Source organism: Catharus ustulatus, chromosome 3 (genome assembly GCF_009819885.2).
Source record: "Catharus ustulatus isolate bCatUst1 chromosome 3, bCatUst1.pri.v2, whole genome shotgun sequence".
NCBI lineage: Eukaryota > Metazoa > Chordata > Aves > Passeriformes > Turdidae > Catharus > Catharus ustulatus.
Genome location: NC_046223.1, coordinates 15,268,124 through 15,290,876, shown reverse-complemented (window position 1 = coordinate 15,290,876; position 22,753 = coordinate 15,268,124). Strand labels below are relative to the sequence as shown.

General features: G+C 42.3%; 1 protein-coding gene across 29 annotated transcripts in view; it reads right to left on the bottom strand.

Annotated features, from left to right (window-relative positions):
* The window catches only part of NRXN1 (neurexin 1), a 682,314-nt gene that overhangs the window by 45,829 nt on the left and 613,732 nt on the right, over positions 1–22,753 (bottom strand). The window contains exon 1 of one of the 29 annotated variants that reach the window (XM_033055095.2): positions 6,827–7,047. The exons of the other annotated variants lie outside the window; for them this stretch is intronic. Coding sequence (XP_032910986.1) covers positions 6,827–6,859 — 33 coding nt within the window. The 5' untranslated portion in view covers positions 6,860–7,047. Of the gene's footprint in view, positions 1–6,826; positions 7,048–22,753 lie in introns of those variants that run through there. 29 annotated transcript variants of the gene reach the window in all.

Below are 22,753 nucleotides of genomic sequence, written 5' to 3'. Positions count from 1 at the left end.
AAAAAGTCTACTAGAGCAGTCTAATCAGTCTAAGCACAATGCAAGGCAGGAGCAGGGGTCACAGATCGGCTGCCAGAGCTCCTCATCTTGCAGTGGCTGCACACTGGAAGAATGCTTCCACGGTCATAAAATCTGCTGCTCACTCCTGGTTCAGAAAAGTCACCTAAATAGCAATGGGGAACAGATAGTACAGACAGTTTGGACACAAGCAAATTGTCTCTGCCTTTGTCAGTACCAGGTTACCATCTCAGTCACCTATTTTAGGCTGCCAGAAAGCAAAGATTGAACAAAGTGACAGATGCATTCTTATGAGCTTAAAAGTTGCTATTCTTTCCTTTGTAACCGTCTAGTGCACAAAAACAGTGAGACTTGAATGTCACACATCCTCCCCAGTAACCCTGAAGGAGTATTTTGCAAAGGTCACCTTTGCAGCCTTTTCAGGTGTCTCTGCTACCACTTTACTTACTTTATTCCCTAGATATCGCCACTAGAAAGGGGAAATATGTAGCAATAGAACAGGTAAAGCTGCAAAGGGAAGATTCAGTGCTGATAAAGTTGGCAATTGTCAATGTAGCTTATGGAAGAACTGGGGTCTTACTTTGTTCATGCCTCTAGGTAAAAATGGTGCATCTGGCAACTTAACACTTATGATACTGGCAGAAAAAAAAACAAATTATGCATTCTCTTAGCTGTTTCATGAACCCTGACCCTTGCTAGAGTTAGCAGAAACATCCTATTTTCTGTTAAGTTAGAACGGCTAAAAATAAATAAAAATAGTAACATAAATGCTCTCCTGTAAAGTCTCTTCCTAGCCAAAAATGAACAAGGCAACCATCATTCAACATGCCCTGAAAACGCCCTGAAAGGGGACTCCAACTGGTCCAGACTGAGTTTAAACTCGTCTAAAAGATCTAAACTGTGTTTCTCAGGCTTAAGCATAAAAACAAGTAAGGGTATAGCAGGCTAGCATTGTGCCCTTTACTCCTAGGACGAGAGGAGAGCTATTCCTGCCCTGCTGCAGCGTGTGCTGGAGCTGGGCAGCGCTGCTCACGCGGGACAGTTCCGCCAGTGCAGTTGTCAGTGAGGGCCCGGGGCTGCTCAGGCTGTTCAGGGCAGATGGACATCCTCTAGGAAATCACAAGCCGTACTATTCAGCTTGGCTTTGCAAACCTCCGTGAAGCTGGCATGGGCCAGGGGAAGTGAGCTTCCCCAGGATACGGTGGCTGACGTTGACATCAACCTCACAGAACAGATTTGCATTTGGCAGTGCAGCTCACCGGAAGGGATATTTTTACTGCCCTGCTCTGATTTTGGCTCCTACCCCTTCCTTGCTGCCACGTGACTGCTCTAAAACATGGAAGAGGTTTGTACTTAGTCTGTGTATTTATACCTCAGCTAACCCAACTTCTGTGCATTACTGTCACTCAATACCAATACTGAATATACCTGTGTTATCTGTAAAGCAAAATTGTGACTTTTCATTCACTGTCATATTCCTTTTATTAAGAAATTCTAACATCAGTTAGGAACTCAAAAACATGCTTTACTTCCAAATGCCGTATGAACTTTTCTTTTTGCTTCTACTGTACAGTATATCCTATGCAAATAACATAGATTTGTATGTGTAGGCTCTGTGCAACTACTTTCTTAAAGATCTTTTGGTCATGCATGATAAAACAAGTGAATCCCAAAAGCCATTGTCTAGCTCTTCAGTGCAGTTGTGCCCTAGGTGTACATTCTGCTCTGAGGGAGCTGTAAAAATTGGTAGCAGTAACACACAGCCCCAGACACTCTAATCACACTCTAATCACCCTTTTTCTCAAGATACTTGCTGAACAACTCTGCTAACCTAATGCATTTGCTTAACAGTTCAAATAACCCCATTTAAAAAAAAAAAAAAGAAATTCCAACAAAACTCCTGAATGACTAAGTAGGAGCAGCACTAAAACCACCACAGAAAAGCAAGGCATTCTCCTCAGCCTCCAGTATGGAAAAATACAATAACAGCATATATTGTAGTGTAATCTTCACAATGAGAATGATCTCGCATGGGAATTTTGAAATAGATATGAAAGGGAATAAGAGAAATCAAAAGAACTACAAGAAAGGAAAAATACAAAGCTGTGGAAACTTAAGAAAAATAATTTAAGTCTTTACTTTATGTAATTTAGTGTTGGTTTGCAGCCATACAACAGCCAATTTAGAGAAACAGCGAACAAGGCACTAAAATTATTGGAGCCAAGAAATGCAATTTACTCTGTGCTAAAGTCCACAACTTACTATATTCATTTCTGGATTTATGCCAAAAACATATGGCCAGGCTCAAACCAGAAGGTGTTCCAAGGTCCTGGACATTACACACTCTCAGCATGTGAAATGTCTCACCACCTGAAAACTTCCCAGGTCTTCACTGGCAAGGAATCATTTCGTTCGTGGGATGGAATTTAAAATGAGTCATTCTGGTGAAAATACCATCTTGCTCATTTCCCATTGAACTTCTGATTTACTTTAACCAACAATCATCCAAGATAGCTGGGTTTAGAAATCAGTTTATATGTCCTTACATACTTCAGATTTTACACTCTGTGCTCTTTGGGGGTGGAATGTCAGTGACAGTAAAGTCACTGACAGCATTTCCATTGACCTCAAGGATGGCAGAATTTCACCTTAATCCACCTTTTTTGGAAACCCAGACAAACTGCTGCACAGGACTAACTGGAGTGTGCACAATGCTCAGGATTCCTGCATGTGCAGAATACACTTTCTAATCCTTATCCTTTCACTTTATTTTTTAGAGGTTGAATACATTTTTTCCCTTTAGTAGAGAAGGGCATTGCCTAGATTTAACATTCTCTAATAATGCAGTCAAATGCATAGAAACAGCCCCAACAACTACTTTTTCAGGGTTTTTGCAAGGGTTTTGCTGGATGCCTCCTGATGTACCCCACATTGTTTCAAGTAGCTGTTGACTCTAAGTTTTGCCCTTAGCCCCTACTCTGTCTCATCTCGATCTGGTACTTAGAGGCATTACCTGAAGTTTCAACCAAAAGGGATTGAAAGATACGATCGGAAAAAAAGGGATTAGCCCTTATTAACTGCATGCGATTACATAGCTAAATCTAATTATGCATCCCACTGGCAAAAAATACAGTTCAGATATAGACAAAAAGAGAAAACCAGTGTGGAAAAGCATAGCAAAAGACTGTAATCATACAAGCTACCTCACATGAGGAACTTCTCATGGTTTTATCAGACTTTTCCTGGATCTGCTGTCAGAGCAAAGCACTCTATGCATTGAAAAACCTTATCAGAAATCTAAAAAAAACAGAGAGAGCAATAAATCCAGAAATTTTAAGTTACAGGCTGAATGTGCTAAACGAGTGTAAAATAAATTTTCGTGTCAGAAAAGCTGATCAATTAGTTGCTGAAAAAGAGCTAATACGTAAGATTTAGCAGCATGAAACAAATAGAATGACTGAACTTTGTAGCAATACATGCAACTAAAAATAATTATAAAGTATTTCAAGCTACTGAATATGTCAACCAAGAAGTATGAAAATAATTTACTCTTCACGAACAAGTTCTGTCTGTCAAGCTCCTCCCTGGCTAAGAGTGAATTTGGTGTTTTCTCCAACTCTTTATCTTGAAAGGCTTTCTCATGTGTATGTACACACAACCCAGCCAAGCTGTGACACCATCTCTAACAGTGTGAAGACAAGGAGCTCTGAGGAGAGGAAACAACTCCTCTAAGCAGTGGCAATGGGTGACCCATGGCAGAAGGGTGTCAGCAGAGTGAGAAATCCTTTTACTACATGGAGCTGCTGTAGTTGACGTGGCTGTTGAAAGAAAAACCCACCATGATTTTCAATTGCTGTGAGGAGAGAGGACAGATAAATGGGTAGGGGTCCAAGATTTCCTAGAGGATATATCCCACTAGGATTGCAGCAGGCTAGATTGTTCCCTCATTTGTGTCTCCAGACTATGGTAATTCAGTTAAATCATCAACCTGGCAGAGAAGCAAGTTCAGAAGAATGTGATTTTCAATCTGAATTATCTGTATTCTGGTCTGTTCAGTGCACTTCTGTTCTCTGCTCCTCCACATGGGTACCTTCTGTAATGTCAACAGAGGATGGCTGAACCCCTCTGCATTTCCCCCTCACAGTAAAGCCATGCTGACAACTCTTAACTTTCTGTGTCACCTCAAATGCACAAGGTCAAAAAATAAATCCTCTCACACTGTGACTGGGGATTTCTTGCTAAATCAGCATTACACCAAGACATAAAGCACAGCTGAGTTTCTCAACATTGTCCCTAGGCTGTTTGTCTCCTCTGAAATCCTGTTGAATATTGATTTGGGATTTAAAGGTCTAGCTGCCCACCTAATCAGTTTGTGTATACCAACTTTGACTGATTAATGGGTTATTCTAAATGCACAGCTACCTCAAGGACTAAAGAACATGGACAACATGAACTTTTCTTCTCTTGCTTCATGCCACAAGGTTTTAGCTCAAACTCCACCTTTATGGAAATACAGGCTTGCCCTTCAAGATACAACCACCAACCAAATTTTTCTGGGAATTTTCTTTTTCAGACATATCTAAGGCTAAGCCTTAGCTATAAGCAATCTTAAAATACCAGAAAAATTACTTGGTGTTAAGCTTGAGACCACATTTTGGCTTTTGAGATATTCATAAGTCTAGCAGACCTTATATTAAGCAAATGGAATTAATTTTGTACACACTATCTAAATGCATCTCTGCACAGGTGAGCTACCATCTAGGCAGGTTTAATGGACAATTCCTGAGGCTACCCTGGCAAATTACTCCTCTGCTGACCTGGAAGGATCATTAATATTAGGGAGTTGAGATGCAATTCAATTTCCATTCTGGCTCGGCCCTAAGCTTCTCCTAAGTGGATGCTGTCAGCTGTGTCAAATTATATATGATGCCCAGGTGATGTGGAGGATTATTAAGAAGAGAGCTGGGAATGGTAAACTCAATTCACAAAGTCTTCAGCCTGAACTTGAAGAGTGGCCTAAGATAGCAATAGGCCAGAGCCATTTGGCATGGTTACAACCACCCTTTTTTTTTTTCCTGAGCTAAGCTGCTATGGGAAGAGCAAATTCAGGTATTGATTAGCCCAGAGCAGTAAGCTGCTGTACAGAATGGCACATTAAGTGACTTAAATGAAAACAATAAAAAGACCCAAAAGGCTTAATGGCAGAACTCTGAGGAAGCCCAGCTAGCAAATGCAAACAGCATTACACAATACACCCAGTATGCCAAAGTAAAAAGGTTTGATGCTCAGCCCCACAACTGCAGTAATAAATGAAGTCAGATAGCTTGGATCCAGTTCAGCCTTTTCACAATCATGAAAAAAGCCTCCAAACTCATAACTTCTCTCTCAACACAATGGTTATAACCTGCAAACCAAAATAAAATTGAACCATCTCCCCAGCTTTACTATCCTCTGACTCATTGGAAAGAAAATAAACGCACCAAAAAAAAGCTTTTCCCCTTGCCTTTCTAGCTACTGAGGGAAAATGAGACATTTCTGTACAGATGAAAGCTGCAGGTTCTTTGCTTTAAAAGTCCTTTAACCTCTTTTGGCAACCTTCACCCACACCTTTGCCTTTTTCCATTATCACGATACACCTGTCCCACCTGATGCCAGCTCTGGCTTTGCCAGCAGAATTCCCATGGTGCACACAGGCGCCAGACTGCCACGGCATTTTAACTCTTCTTGGGGAGAATAAGGAGCAGGAAAGATCACCAACCTCCCCAGAGGAGCTGGGCACTCTCACACAAACACACACCATTCTGCTCGTTTTCAGGTAACAGGGAAAGCTTTGTAGCCCGTGCTTGTTTAAATCAGATGCGTTGCAGGTTTGTTATTTGAAAAACAAACAAATAAATAAATAAATGGAAACACCTCGCTCTTCGTGTTAGAAACAAGCAAATAAACAATCAACCTTTGAGAAAATACACAAACACTTTCATTGTCATAAGCATGCAGCGATTTACCCTCCCCCAAAAGATTAGAAGCAACTCTTTTAAAAATGAAGCTACTTTGCATTATATATCATCACATTTTAGTCCATCAGATACAGTCATTCACTGAGATGCAATTTTTCTTATCAAAGCATGCATATAACTCACAGGAATTCCCGCTGTGCAAATGCTCACTGAAAAAAAATCAAATCAAAACAAGTACACACGTACGTACACACACACGTACACACATATTCTAAGACAAGATGAAAAGCATGCATGGTCAGGGTTTAAGCATAATTCAAGCCAAAATAATTGCTAGATTGTTAAAAAGAAAGCAGCCTGGCAAGTATTTTAAGCAGGTTTTATTCATGCTTTTATTTGATTCTTCTCAATTTTGCTTTCCTTTTAGACTCATTTATAGCAAACATGCTAAAAAAAGAAAAAGTCTCTATTGTTCAAGAAAAAGCAGATGAGAAAAATTTTAAAACAGCAGCATCCAGTAGCATTTTTTTTCTTGGAGCAGAAAAGAAAAAAAGAAAATACAATTTAGAAGCTTTTCTAGATTTTAAACAGATATCGTGCAGAAATTTGATCATAATATTTATGACATTAAATCTCCAAGGAGATGTATTCTAATTTTTTTTTTAGTTAAAAAAAAAAAAATTAAAAATCAGTAAATCGGTGCAAATGCAGTTTTTGGTTTGGGTTTTTTTTTTTTTTTTTTTGCTTTTTTTTTCCTTTCTCCTCCTTGCTGTCAGCCTAAAGGTATCTTAAACCCTGCATGCGGCAGTGCTTCGCCTGTGCGCTGCATCGGCTGTGAGAGAAGAAGCTACCTGCGAGTTTTCACAGTGCCATCTCATATCCATGTCTGCCTGGCTACCCTGCGTGCTTACGGTTTGCTTTTTTTTTTTTGTTGGTTTTTTTTTTCTTTTCCCTCCCTTCCTTCCTTCCCTAGCTTTCTCTCTCCCCCCTCCCTTCCTCCTCCTCCCCGCTTAATTCTTAATGGAAATCCTAGGAAATTTAGTCCATCCTCTGAAATCAATACTGGTGACAGGCGCGCTGCCTGCCTCCGCGGGAGCCGGGGATGATAAATTGCCTGCGCATCCGCCCGGCCTATCAGTGCCCGGCGCTGCGCCCGCCCCCGGCCGCGCCCGCCGCCGCCGCGGGGACCCGGGCCCGGCGCTCGGCGCTGCGGAACCGCGCCCAGCGGGGTGGGGGCTCCGAGCGGGGGGCCGCTCCTGCCGCACCCGCGGCCGCCGCTGCGGCACCCGGCCCGCCGCCGCGGTACGGCTCGGAAGGAAAGGGGACAAGCCCAGACTGAGCCGGCATAGTTCCACGAGCGCTGCGGAATTGGGATCGCGCGCCTCCGTGCCGCCCCCGCGCCGCCCCACCGCGTCGCTTCCCACCTGGCACGGCACGGCACGGCACGGCCGGGATGCCGCGTGGAAACCCGCCAGGCACATCTGCTGTCTCCTTGGCCGCGCTCAGAACAGTCGCCCAGCGCTGCACAGGTGCTGGAGCGACTTGGACCAAGCAACTACTGAGAACAGGTTTGTGAAGCTAGTCACCAACCCACCAAAATCCAGCCACAGCGTCTAGCCAACAGATTCCTTTCACAGCAACGCCACTTCCCCCCCCCCCCCCCCCCCCCCTTAACAATTTTCATTAATCCCAACAGTTGTAAGATAGTAAACGCCCTCAAATCTGATTTGAATAATTAATGTCTACGCTGAGGAAAAAGACAAGCGAGATACGAAAAAATCAGGTGCTGCCAACTTGGCGTTTTCCCTGACAGGAGCTTGGAGATTATAAGAACTTGCCCTGACATACCCTCACCCACCGATTTTAGTGGCATTTTGAACCTGCAACACCATTTGATAAACCACGCCTCTGCATGTTTACAGCTAATGGCCAAGCACGTGGCAGTAAAGCAAAGCTGATGGGCAATGTCTTGATACCATTCCTCATGAAAAATAAATTGAAATGGATTGATAAGATCTGCTCTGCATGAAAAACATCTCCCTGCTCTAATCAGAGCCAAGTTCGACCGGAGGTTGTGTGGCTCAGTAAATGTGCGTAGTAGTGCCTAGATTTTTAATATTCTGTTATTAAATTATAAACCTAATAGGTGCCCACCGTGTTCCCTTCCCAGTGAACTGAAAAAATGACAGCCCATGAGCAGCAGCAGGGCTGCTCCACATACATTCATTTGGCTGCAGCTCAGTCACAACCAAGACAGTTAATGCTGAAAGAAACACTGCATGGCTTGTTGGAAGTGGCAGTCCTATTTGTCAAATGTCTGTCTGTGCCACGTGGTGCTAATTAGAGGAAAGTCATTGCCCTGAGGCTCTTACACTTGCCTTATGGTGGAACCTGACTCCTGGCCCTAAAGCTTGCAAACTTTAAGGCAGTGTGCTGGTGGATGGAACTGAAAGCACTGTGCTCTCTTGTTCCATACATTGTTTACTAAACATGGGCCAGCAAAATTAAAAGGTGCCCTGGAGCTGAACATTGTATTTTGATAGCTCTCGCAGTTGGAAATCCTCTCAGCTTTTTCATTTCACAGCAATTCCTGACCCTCTGAGGTGCACCCTAGAAATCCCCAACCTTGACTCTGCACCTTTGCCCTTCTGGAAGATGGCAGAGCACACCATCAGGCCATATTTTTGTGTTTCTTTGCCCAGTGTTTTGTGTCAGTGGTCAAACCTTCAAGCCTTGTTTGCCCATCCCTGGTCAGGGAGCAGGACAGAGGACAGGAAGAGCAATGCCCATGGTCAGCAGTTGTGCTCTCACTGCCCTTCTAGCAACAACATCCGTTTCCCTGGGTTTCCTGACAACAACTCATGTCTGGGCTGTGTCCTCAACAAAAGGAGTTCGTTTGGGGGGCAAAACAAGTAAGAAAAAACCTCACATTTTAATTAAGAAAATTATCTAAATGAGAATAATAAATACCGTTTCAGACAGATCAAACAATGTGGTCCTTTCACATTCACTCAGTCAAACTTTCATTAACCCCCAGCATGTGCCTTCCTGAAAGACAGTAGTAAATTATCTATAATATTGTGCCTGAGACGGTATTTTTCCAAAGTGTAATTCTACAACAACACCATTAACAGTAATGGACTGTCATATGTCCTGCATGCTGTTATTCAGGGGACTAACTCACACAGCAATAAAAGGAATGGTATAAAGATGGATGACAGATCCCAACTCCTCTCAAATGCTGAGCAGATGTCTGTGAGGATGAAATGCTGTTTGAGAAGCCTTGCCTTGAAGTGCCGGGGAAAATGCTGCAGAGCACAGCTTGCCTGAGCTGTGCTAGGTCAGAAAGCCATATCCTACAGATTCTGGCTGTCCAGCAAAAACCAGCTTGCAAGAGAATTCCTTCTGTTGGAGAGCAACCCTCCATCTAACCAAGTTCAGGGATTTTTTTGCCTGTCACGGAGATGCAGCTGTCTGTGTATTGTGTGTAATGGGCTATGGTGTGATGTGGAAATACAATAGACAGCTTGGCTAGGATAAATTTTACCCAAAGGATGTGAAGGCACTTATGGGCTTAGTGTGGTAAAGCAGTTAGAAATGATTTGACTTTACACTTAAGTGCTTGCAACTTTGCATTTAAGTAAACTCCTGAGTGCTTTGTTGAATCAAGTCCAAATATACAAAAAATAAAATGAAATGCAAAAAGAGCAATGAACCTGAATTTGCTTGACTACACACTCTCAAGCTATACATAAGAGTTTTGCTGAATGTATGTATTTTGCCAAACATATATAAAATATCACTTCTAAACTTGCTTGTCAATGCAGTGAAGGATAGGAAATGAGTTGGATAGCATATATTTCACATCAAGGGACACTGCAGTAAATATCACAAAGACAAATCTCTATAGTTACTAAAATGCAGAAACGGCATTATGGTTGAAAAACATAGACAAAAAAATTATGTTAAACCCACCATACAAAACTGAGAACAGGAGAAGCCAAACTTGTGATTTGATTCAGATCTAAATATGCTACATATTTCATTAACTAGACAGGAACTGCACAGACATATCATCATTAAAATCCTTGCTAGTGCACTGAACAGGCAGTTTTATAAAATGATTGTAATTTGTCTAGGAAAAAGATCTACTCAAGAGCAAAAAAGTCCACAATTATTTTATATTGTCTTTTTTAGATACCATTTTATCAAAAAAATTGCAGCTGCAATTCAGGCACAGGTGGAAGCCGTCAGTTCCTACACTTCAGCCTAAGGGCAAGCACAAATTAAGCTGCTTGAGATGAGAATGAGATATTTTATATACTATCCACCACTTCAAACGTGCTTAATGAATGTGAAAGTTATGTGAGTTTTAAATATAAATGTCTGTGTGCCTGTAGGGATTAAATTGTCACTTCAACTTGAGATCTCATCACATCGCTCTTATGGCCAAGGTCAGCTTTCACTGATGCCCTGTCACCTGCAAATCCCTCAATATTGTCCTTGGGAAACATATTCAACAACTTTGAGGTGTATGTCGGTTTGCTGTCACAGTGAGTTTTAATTTTGTAATTACCTGTGCACAAAGTCATTCCTGTCCAGAGAGAGCTTGTATTGAGGAGGATGCCTTAACTGTTTTCATGGGAGAACTGGGACAGTATTTGGGATTTCATCAATGTGGCATCTTCACTTTGCCCCTGGAGACTCCTGCAATACTCCACTCTGCTAAACTATCAAACTCAAATGAGTGTCAGTGCCAACGCTCTGCGCCATCTCTGTAACACTTAGTTTAGAATGTAAACACTCTCCCTCCAAATTATTACAATTTTGAATTTAAGGGGCTCTCAGACAAAGATATGAAGATAGGAATAACAGTTCTTTACTAGTATGTATAACAAGGCAAACAAAACAACAGCAACTATGGAATTAATAACAAACAGAACCAGGGACCCCGTGACAGCCTGTGGGAATCCTCAAAATCAGAGGGTTTTGGGAAAGCTGTAAAAAGCAGGCCTCAGAGACAGCAGAACTGCAATTAGAGCTAAGCAGAAGGCATAAGGCATGTCAGCAGAAAAGTTATATGAGATGTAGAAAACAAGGACAAATAGAACAATGGTCTGTGTATTAACACTTGGCTAGAGTAACTCCCTAAGTTGCAGTAAAGTATATCTGGCAAGGTATTAGGAAATTGTAAGCTTAATAATGGAGCTCTGTGCCTTGTATTTTAAGGCTTACAAGTAGGTATTGTATTTTAAATAAGCAAGCATTGTTTTAACCAAAAGTATGTGTACCTGTAGTGGTTGGATAGAACTACTGTCTATATGCTTTTGCTTTTTATGATTGGTCAAAGAACTTTCAAAGTGCTGCTGCCGAGGACGTGAGCTGCTGGCATCTTCCCACTGTCCAACCGCGTAATGATGCTTGGGAGGAAAAACATAATGAAGCAGCTCGAGACGCGTTCCACAGCAGTCGCGCCCTGTTCGTGCTTCTGTGATTAAACCCTGGCGGCTTTAACAGCCTTCTTGGCTGAGATGGGAAGGATCCCAGTGCCCCCGCAGGACTTTGAAGAGTACTGAGCTGGAACAGCAGGAATGAACAAAAGATCCTGGGCTGGTGGACGAGATGTATCAGAAACTTTGCGGCAGTAGTTGCAACTGCTGGATGTCCTGGCAGGGCAGGGGATGTGGGGCTACAGTGCAGAGAAACCAAGAGTGATGTCGAAGGAGCGGCAGGGCTGGGGCAGCCCAGCCTGACTCTGAGCAGGACAGGGAGAGGCAGGCTCAGGATTCCTGGGAACACCAGCACATGGTGATAGGGTCCTCTTTTAGTGAGGTAGATGTTAATAAGGTCCTGGGTCAGTGGCTGCTCTCACAAGCAGAGGCTCGCCCCACAGAAGAAGAAGCAGCAGGGTTATGGGGTATTCCTTAATCCAAGCAACAGCAGCTTCCAAGTGAGCGTGTCCCCCGAACACTGCAGAGCGAGGGACCCAGCAATTGCCCTCTGCTCTCCTTTTACCTGGGCCCAGCTAACCCTATGTTCTCCCAAGTACCTATCTGTAAGTACCAGCAGTTAGTGTTTCCCTGCAACTCATGGGAAAAAATTCTATGGGTAAGAAGGAACAAACGAAAAGAAGCCTAAGCCCCAATACAAAATTACCCCCTTCTGGCAGGAAGTCTGTAATCTCCTTCCCAGAGCTCTGAACTCTCCCATCATGCTGTCAGCCAGGCTGCACCCATCAGGCCAGTTGCAAATGCCTCCATTCCCATGGATCTCAGGAAAACAAGCTCAAGAGTGATGAAAATCCTCAAGAGAACTGCCCTCTACTGCTTAAAAGGTCAGGATCCTCCTCCTTTTTTAAGCAAATGGAAGCAGAAAAACTGTCACTGGAAAAAAAAATTACTCTCTCAAGAAATCATAATTTAGATCAATCTTACCTGTTAGGAACTAACAGCTGCCATCAGACTTTAGTCCCCAATTCTATATTGTCAAGAAACAGATTAAATTTACTCTTTTTTTTTCTGGACACACATATATTTTCATTCTCTGCTTCCTCTTATCTCCTACTGTGCTTCCCTAACATTTTTTTCTGGCCTTTCCAAATCCTTCTTCACCTGGTGAATCAACTGTGTCATAATAATACACAGGGAAAATGATGACATGCAGCTATTATCCTAATTATATAGAGCACCTTTATTTTGTCTCAATTGTCTTCATAAATTATGTTTCTTACCATGCAAATATTAGCACTACTTGATTGCTCATCCCTATCTGGTTTAGTCATAAGTACTCATTGCCTTTTCTAGGATAGAGGGGGCAAATTGCATGGGAAGATACACAGATACAGATATAGGAAAGGGAAAGAAGTAATCTCTTTGTATCAAAATCTTTTCCAAGAATGATTAAGAGTGAACAACTGGAAACCTCTATTCTTGAAATGGCAAAATTAAACATTTGTCAAAGCATGTTTATAGCTGAATGCCTGCAGAGCAAAGAGGAAGAATTTTTTCTCCTAGACGCCACAAAAGCAGACACAAAGAAAAAAATGCATGATACCCTTCTGTGAGAAAAAAATAATCACAGATAAGACAAGTAGCACTCTGAAACTTTCAGTTATGTTGCCCATGATTTTCTAATTAGAAATAATCCGGAATTACAATGTCTAATTATTCACAAGTTTCCATTTTCCCCCTGTAGCTACACAAAGGATGCCAGGTGTCACGTGCAGAATGTATTCACCCTTGCTATGCTGGCTGGGAAAAGGGGTTTTACCCCTCTGTTTCAGTCTAGGAAGTATTGAGGCAGCCTTAATTTACACATAAATGTCCCCTGCCTAAAAGACTTGCAAATACATCATCTGCCTTGATTTCTGCAGCAAGTGCCCTCTGCACAGCCCTAAATAAACTAACCCTAAATCACCACAGGTGATTCACATGGGATACCCCCACTTCTTTTTTGTAGGGGGGCAAAGGAAACATAAAGCAACAATGGATTATTGACAATCTCTTTGTCAACAAATCTATTTGATTTGTTATTTTAGTGATATTACAGGTGTTATTTCAGTGAGTATCAGTTCAGGCACAGAGGTTTATTAGGGAACCTGAAATATCTCCAGAGGCTCAGCAGTGTCAGTGAGACCCCAGCATTCAGATGAGGGACAGGGTCAAGCTTGGCATGGCTAAGAGAAAACTTTAAAATTGCCTAAAGGTTTTTCTCCTGCAAACAGCAACAGGATTCAAAGAAGAGAGGAGAATGAACTCCAGTACCTGCAGCAGCACACCAACAGTGTGTGCTTTGCAGGAGAAGCACATGAAGTTGTAAAAGTGAAAACAGAAGCTGGGGAGGGAGTGCTATCTGAAGAGAGAGGCCCACATCTGCCTTTTGCTCTTTGTTGTGAGAGAGCATGTCAGAGATCACATTTTGTTCTCCCAGATAAGAGCAAGGAAAAGAATTAAAAATGAAGTCTTTGTGTTCTTTCCTCCTGGGTACATAAAGCACATCTCTGTGTGCACAAATAAATAAACTGGGAGCAACTGCAGTCGAGAATATGCTATAAACAAGAAAGCTATTTATGCCATTTCATACTTCCGTCAACGTTTGATGTTTCAATATGATTGTGTATTTCACAAATTTTTAGATTCTCTCGTCACCTTTGGCAGGGTCAGGAAAGTTTTTATCCTCTTGTGTCAGCCTCCTGAACGCATAAGAGGGGCACCTCCCTACACCAAAATGTATATAGGATAATGAAATCCATACTACAAGACTAACTTGTTGTACTTGTAGTTAAGGGAGCAGAAAGAAAGATGAACTCTCATTTTCCAGTGTATTTTCTCCAGGTGTAATTTTGTCCTGCTCCATCAGAGCCATTTTTAGCAGCTGGGGAATCCTTCTTGCAATTTCAACCTCTATAAAAGAGTTTAAATCTAAACCCAACAGAGTGGAGAATGTAATATACTCGGTTTGATTGATCTGGATCTTTGGGTTTCTAAAACCTCGTTGGTTCAAAGAAGATTGCTACAAATATATTGTTTGTTCTACTTCAAAATAATACCTTTTGAGAGACACCCACATAGCTCAGAAATAGATGTGAGAATGTATTAAATTTTGGCCTTGCTACATTTTGCAGAGTGGGAGTGTAAGGGGAAAAAAAAAAGGGAACGTGAAGCCTTCCTTCTAAATTAGAGGTTTCATATCCTAATAAACAATTTCTTTGGCTGTTAGTAAATGCTTCCATTATCCCCTAACGTGGAGAAGCCTGCAGAGCCTGAGTGTCTGCTTTATTCTTAAGATGTTTTGACTGTTCCATCAGGTAAACAGCAGACCCTGGGCCGTGTCTCTTTTGAGTGCTTCACAGAAAACTAAAGCAGCTGTGGAATAACTGTGCAGACACTCCCAAAAGCACACACGTTGTGATGTTGGCTGTTCCTTCTTGTGTGAAAGGAGGGTGGCTCTCCCCGGTGGCAGTCGTGCTCAGGGCTTCCTTGATCCTGGTGCTGGGGTTTTTTTGGGAAGGATGCCTGACGGGATGACAGATTCAAAGAACACTTGGAGGCAGCTGAACCTGCTGTAAGTTGACAAGGATGGGCACACCAAGAGAGAAATCTTCAAATGAAGACCTAATTAATGGGTGCAGTTTTGTGCTGGGTATCAGGAGGGCTCTAATTACAGGCCTAGAGGAAGACTGTGAAACTAATGAAGAAATTCACATTTTGGAGAGAGTATCTTGCTATGACATCAACCTCCAGGTAATGGGAAATGAGGGGACTGATGGGCTGACAAGACTACAGTAATTTCACGAATACAAGCCGCAGCAAGAAGACTAAAATTTTGGTGGAAACCCGGAAATGCGGCCAATATTCCGGTGCGGCTAATCTATGGACAAAAATGTGATATCTGCCCTTACCTAGTACCATGCTGGTCCAGTCCCGAGCCAAAACAGTCTGAAATCCATGGTTTCCCGTTGTTCCGACGATGAACCAATCAGAGAACAGCTTATTGTCTGCCTGTGGATGGCGGCATTACTGAGGGGCGGGGGTTGTTATCGGGGTGAGTTACCTCGGCAGTTCGATAAAAGTGTGTGATATTTCTCTGTACTTTTTAAAGTGTTTTCAGTCTTGTGCGGCTACGAGGCTGGCTGGGCTCGCAGGGAGAGGGCTGGGGGAGCCTCTCTCCCCTCAGGGAGAGGGGTAGAACGGCCACTCGGCTCGCAGGGAGAGGGCTACAACGGCCGCTCCCCCCGCCCGGCTGCGAGGGCTACAACGGCCGCTTCCCCCGTGGGCTGCGAGGGCTACAACAGCCGCTCCCCCCGCCCGGCTGCGGGGGCTACAACGGCCCCTCCCCCCGCGGGCTGCGAGGGCTACAACGGCCGCTCCCCCCGCCCGGCTGCGAGGGCTATAACGGCCGCTCCCCCCGCCCGGCTGCGAGGGCTACAACGGCCCCTCCCCCCGCGGGCTGCGAGAGCTACAACGGCCGCTTCCCCCGTGAGCTGCGAGGGCTACAACGGCCGCTTCCCCCGTGAGCTGCGAGGGCTACAACAGCCGCTTCCCCCCGCCCGGCTGCGAGGGCTACAACAGCCGCTCCCCCCGCGGGCTCGAGGGCTACAACGGCCGCTCCCCCCGCCCGGCTGCGAGGGCTACAACGGCCGCTCCCCCCACCCGGCTGCGGGGCTACAACGGCCCCTCCCCCCGCGGGCTGCGAGGGCTACAACGGCCACTCCCCCCGCCCGGCTGCGAGGGCTACAACGGCCGCTCCTGTGCCAGCACGGAGATGTGGCTCCGCTCGGAGCTCAGCTGCCTGCCTGCGTGGCTAAGTGGCTGTTTAAAGGCAACACGGATCCATTGGGAATGCTCGCAAAATGACCACACTATTGTTCCTGTCTTTTTCGGCTTGTAAATAAAGGGTGTGTCTTTTTTCACTTGGAAACAATGTTTCTGAGGTCGGCAGTAAGCCAGTAAGCCCCGGCGATCCCGCGATTGTGTTACTAAATGACGACTTTGTGAAAGTTCGCTGCAAACTAAAGTGCGGCTAATATTCCGGGTGCGGCTTATCTATTAACAAAGGCAACAATGTTGCCAACACACCAGCAGTGCAGCTTATATTCCGTGCGGCTTGTATTCGTGAATTTACTGTACTTGCCTTTAAAGAGCAGAGGACTGCTCACCTGCCTCTCTCCCAGCAGTCAGGTGTAAAAGGAAAGGGTTTTTACCAGGGAAGAAAACTAGAAGAACCGTGCAAACTACACCACAGTCAACTCAACCCAGAGACAGAACTAAAAACAATGGGAACTACTTAATTTCTGAATGAGAAACTCATGTTCTCTAAAAGGGCATAAAAACATGAAACCGAGCCCTTGATACCTGAACAGGTCTAACAAAACAAAACAAAATTATCCTCAACAAAACTGGAATTTGAACACTTCATGAGAATTAAATGATTTTCACACTTTAATAAATTACTCTTTTGGCTCAGCCATTTTGTAATGGACAAGAATTACACAGAGTTGGGGGAGGTGTAGGTAATTAGTTGTTTTTTGTCTGAAGTGAATTGCACTTAAAGAAAGAGATTAGAAAAAAAAAATACAAACTCTTCCCACCCCCTGCCCAAACAAGGCAAGCATGCAGAGCCCATAGAAATTCAGAAGGGTTTTGTGGATCATGGAAAAGGTGTTAAAGGACTAGTGAAAAACCCTGTTCCTACAGAAATTAACTGCAATTTTGCCAGGATTGCAATCCTTATTTTTCAAAACATCCTGTGGTCTGTCCTCTGCTTTCCTGCCTCTTTGGGAAGCTCAGTGAGAAGCCCTTTTGCAAGCAGTGTCAGGCTCATCTCGCCAGTCAGTGTGACTGAAGGAAGGGGCAGAGCATGTCAGCACTGCTCTACTCCTACACAAGGCTTGTAGATCTGCACACACACCTTAAAAACATGCACTGTTAGAGAAAATCTTTTAAAGGTGGAGTACACCAATCCACATAATTTTTAAAAAACACCACAGGTAATTTTTATACGTTGAACCAGAACGGAGGCATGCAATGCAATTAGAAAGTTTTCACTCTAATATAACTGGTGTTCACCCTTCAAGCTACAGCTAGGATACACAATTGATACTCATTTCTATCACTACAAACCTAGTTAAAACACAGATTAGCCATAACTTTTATTTTACTATGGAAGGACAAAAAATCAAAAGCATATTGCTTATCATGATGTCATTCTTCCAGTACATACTAGAAGAAAAAAAATTCTGTTTTATTTTTTGTCCTTCCTGATGATAAACTGGAAATTACAATACTCATGTACAAGGCCACACACAAGCATGTGCATCCTACATGTTGGAAACACCCTATTTGTTTTCTGCTTTGTTTACTATCAAATCTTATTTCTCTTTCATGCTAAGAGACAACTAATTAGGAGTCTACTAATCAATAGACCATTTTATTATCCAGTTCAGCTCTGAATAATCCTCATAATTTAACGAGCTTCTGAGCAGGCCACCAGGGAATATGCAGTGAAAACAAAGAATCCAACAAATACCAAGGGCTAGCTACTCAGTACAAAGCAGCTTTCAAGAAAATAGAAAAGCTACCAGAGATTAGTTTTAAGTAGCGGAATCAAAACAAGCGTAATGCAAATTCACAGCTGCTTTGCCCAGCTAAGCCCTGGAGGTCAGTCAGCTCTGGCTGATGGAGGTGGCACCTCTGCCTGAGCCAGGGAGAGCTCCATGGCCACAGGAAGGGATTTTTTTTGTTCAAAGAAGGGAAGGGAAGGAGTGTGTTATCCTCCCTCAGGACTCCCCAGCAGATTTAATTTTCTCCATGGAAGCTTTGTGGAGAAGTCCCAGCACAGCTTTGCTGGACCAGCAGGATCCTTGGGCAGCAAAGCTAGGTGCTCCACAGCTACTGTAAAAGTGCCCTTTTTTATGCCACTGTAGAAGTAGATTTATCACCTCAACTCTAACAAAAAAGAACCAGAAACATCCTGTCACAATAGTCATATATTCACAAAGTACAGAAACAGAGAGTTATCTGTTCAGACAACCCTCTGTATTTTTTTCCAAACAATATCAGTGGATTTTATTTGGCATTTTTGAAGTGTATCCTTATTTAATTGAAAGCAAAGGATAATTATTCTTTGTCGATCAAAAATGTTTTCTGTGCTTTAAAGAAGACTACAGAATAAAAAGTAGGACAATGCAGAGTAAAACTCTTAATTAAATACTGAACATATTTTATATGCACTTTCATTTCCTTGACAGCATAGCTGTTCTACTTCCTCATTCATTGTTAATGAACTAAGTCTATCCTTGCTTGGTCTTGCTATAACAATAAAACAATAAAGATAAATAAAATCAGCCTAATGTTAAATTTAAGGTTTTAGGTCCATAAAAAATATTTACAGCTCAAATCACAGTCAAGTTTAAATCAGAAACTTCTCAATATTTAATAAATATCTCTGTAACAAATGCATAAATCATCAAATAAATAAGACAAGGAAGGATGGAAATAGGCTTAGCAAAAAAACCCTAAAACAGGATACAGATGCAAATGCTTATGTAAATATAATAAAAATTAAAAGTCAGTACATTTCTAATTGATAAAATTTTCACGTTCAACTTATTTTACTGTGGAGTCCATGACTAATGATCCAATTAATTTAATTTATGAAGTTATTTCTAAATGTTTTATTAGTGCAAAGTATAAGCACAATGTCAGCTCTGAGGAGCCTGGGATCTAGCAGGTCCAAAGAAAAGGCTTAACAGCCCTTCAAAGTCAAAATTCCACTAGGAAAAATGTCTCTGAGTACAGGTTACTGGCCTGACATTTATTTATTTATTTGTAAAATCTTCTTCAGATATTTGTGCCATATGCCATGTCAGGTCATTCTTGTTTGGGTCTGCCTCTCAGTAGGATCATTTTCTCTGAGCACGAGCAGTTGGAAGAGATCCCTGCCCTAGCCTCTTCTTCCTAGGAAGGCAGAGCTGGAGAAGTCCTCTTGGCTCAATGACATCCTTAGCTCAACCAGCACAGGACCTGTGGTAAACTGACCACACCAGTTCACTTTTCACTGTTTGACACCAAGCTTTGTGCTGTTCCTACTGCAACACAACTCTCTCAGTACCCCTTATTAATCCCAACCTAATTTTGTCTGTGGGCCTGTTTCCTCTCAGGGCACTTCAATACTTTGGGATAAATAGTCCTCTCTCCTCACTTGTTAATTTATTTTTATTTCTAGTCATTGTTTTAATAGAATCATAGAATGTTTGGGTTGGAAGGGACCTTAAAGATCATCTTGTTCAAACCCTCTGCTGTGAGCAGGAACACCTTTCACTAGACCAGGTTGCTCAGAGCCCCATCCAACCTGACCTTGAACGCTTCCAGGAATGGAACATCCACAGCTTGTCTGGGAAACCTGTGCCAGTGCCTCACCATTCTCACAATAAAGAATTTGTTCTTAATGTCTAATCTAAACCTACCCTCTTTCATCTGAAGTTCTCCTCTCTTTTTCTGTCACTACATGCCCTTGTGAATTGCCCTCGTCATCTTTCTTGTAGTCTCTCTTCAGGAATTGGAAAGCCAAACTAACACAGCTCTCTCAGCCTTTTCTTGTAGGAGAGTTGCTTCATCCCTCTAGTCAGTTTAGTATCCCTCCTCTGGACTCACTCCAACTGGTCCATGGCTTTTCTGTGCTGGGGTCCCCAGAGGTGGACACAGCACTCCAGGTTTTGCTGTGATAAAACAAGCTGTGTTCTTGTACAGGATGGAAATATGAACAAAATCATATCAGACAAGCAGGATGTAAACTCTCAGCAATTCTAACACTCTACAGTAACTACCTTAATATTGTGTGTTTTTGAAATACAATGGGATAAAGAGACACATTTCCAGTGGATGCAGAGTACTGATGTGCCTGCAAGTGCCACATAAAGCTGAGGTGGCTGGCTGGTGCAGAAATAGACTTTTTTTAGTCTTGTAGGACAGGATCTTTGGCAGTTCTCACTCCCTTGAAAGGCTCCAGCAGTACAATTGCCTTTTCCATGGCCACACCACCACAGCTTACTCATCCTGTTGTTATTTAGAACTCCCGTGCTTTTGTTCCTCTTTCATTTCTAACTGATGAACAATTAACTTGTTGCTCAATACTTTGTTATTCTGAAGGATGTGATTTTGCACGGGATCCTGATGAATTCGTCTCTCTACTCCTACCCCAGCCCACAGGGTCATCCAGCTCCACACTCATTTGCTCTATACTGGAGATGTCTACTTTCTTTCTGTCATACCTAATGAGGGCTTTCTGTGCTACTCCTGGGCTGCATTTTTACTGCTGTTCATTAGTGAGTCTTGAAACAAGAGACGAGACCTGCAATCAACCAGCTCATCACCTCGAAGCAAAATGCTGGTTTTCTATTCCTGGTGGGTTGCATCTAAAGTCCTGGCTTCATCTTGTAGCTTCCTAGAGTCTTTATCCCAAATCAGAATCTGGGAGAGGGTTATACCTACTGATTTTTAAAGATAACAAGAGCTACAAGAACAGTCAGGCAGAATGCTAGCAAAAAAAAAGAGAGGAAGAAGATGCCAAAATAATCTGCAACAGCACTGTCCATACCACTAGAGGGAAGAATGATAAATGTCTCAGTCTCCACAGATAAAAGGAAATATTTAGAGTCCTGCTGTTATTCTGAACCACAATGGTATATCTTGTTGACATATAAAATTGATCCTAATATCAAAATGCATCCTCAGTGAAATGAACAACTCTTTGGGTTTTTTTCTGCAGCTGTAACAGATAATTGATTAATAGTGCACAAGCCAAGAAGAAATAGCATGTATGATACCATATTAATATATTTTCAGACAAATAAAGTAAAGTTTTAAGGCCTTGTGTTCCTTCTTTGCAGACTGGTAAGTTCCATCTGTTAAAAATGTGTTTCCAGTTGGCACACAGAAAATGACTGCACTGTCATATAAGCATCTCCACTAAGCTTTGTCATTTATTTCTGTAATTAAAACCATTTTGAGAAAGACGTAGTCAGTTCAAGCAAATTAAATGTTGTAATAAAACAATTCTAATAACAATCCAGAAGTCATTAATGAATACTCAAATATATATAGGAAAGTAGCTCCTGAACAGGATTATTGCTATTTTCAGGCTTTTAAATTTGTAAATGTATTTTCTGCACAGAATGTGGCAGTTATATTTGCATAAGAATCATAAATCCAATTCAGAAATGTAATTTTATTTTTCTCAATAACCAGTCTGTTAATTTGTCAAGGGCTCTGAACATCTGAACTGGTGGAGCAGATATGTCTTTTTCATGGGATTTAGTAGCTGGAAACAAGGAGGGAACTGAAGGATGAAATTTTTAAAACATCTTGTATTGATTGCAAAAACACTTTTTATCATTTCTTAGAGATGTCTGCTTAGTGTTTGCCAGCTCTCCAATCCCAAAAAATGCATCACAGAACTAATAAAAGCCTCTTCCTATTCTGATTAATTGTTTTGAAAATACCAAAATTTTATACCTCCCAGAGCCCTTCCTGAGAGAATGTACTGTGGCTAAAAGCCTACTGGCAAACCACTCCACACAGATGCCTTAAGCATGTGCTCACAGAAAGAGCCAAAAAAGCAACTTCTGACTAAGGGCTTTTGCTTTTGGAAGTGTAAGCATTGGCAGATAAACTTCCTCTCTCCTCTTGCCTTCAGGGTAACAATTTCTGCTTATTAAAGACCATCCCTGCCCAGGTACTTTTAGAAGAGTTAATTCCAGCAATTAACACCCTGATCCTAGAAACATGAGTTCCAAAGGGACCATGCAGTTTGGTCCAGAAGCTCTGGAGATATTCAGCAATTTGATTCTAGTCAAGATATGCAGTGAGATGAGGCAATGGTGCAACCCATTTTGGCCAGAAAACTTCTTCCCATAATTTCATTGAGATTGATGAATGAGACAACACTAAAGATCATGACCTCATAAATTTCTGGGAGTTGTGACCTTTCAAGCACAAGATGATCATTTCAAGATCATTTATCCTCTGACAAGGACAGGCTATGAAGATAAAACCCAGCATATGATAAAATGATCATGCCCTTTGTGACATCAGAAGCCTTCTTTTAGGAAAGGGCTACACAAATCCTCAGTACTGTCATTTTTGGTATATTACATGAAAACCTGTAACTTCTGTGACAAAAATAATGTTCTTTTAGAAGCACTGAATACAACATTCTGAAATGAAACATTTTACAAATGAAATAGCCAAACTGCCTGATAGCTGGACCATAAGAAGAGA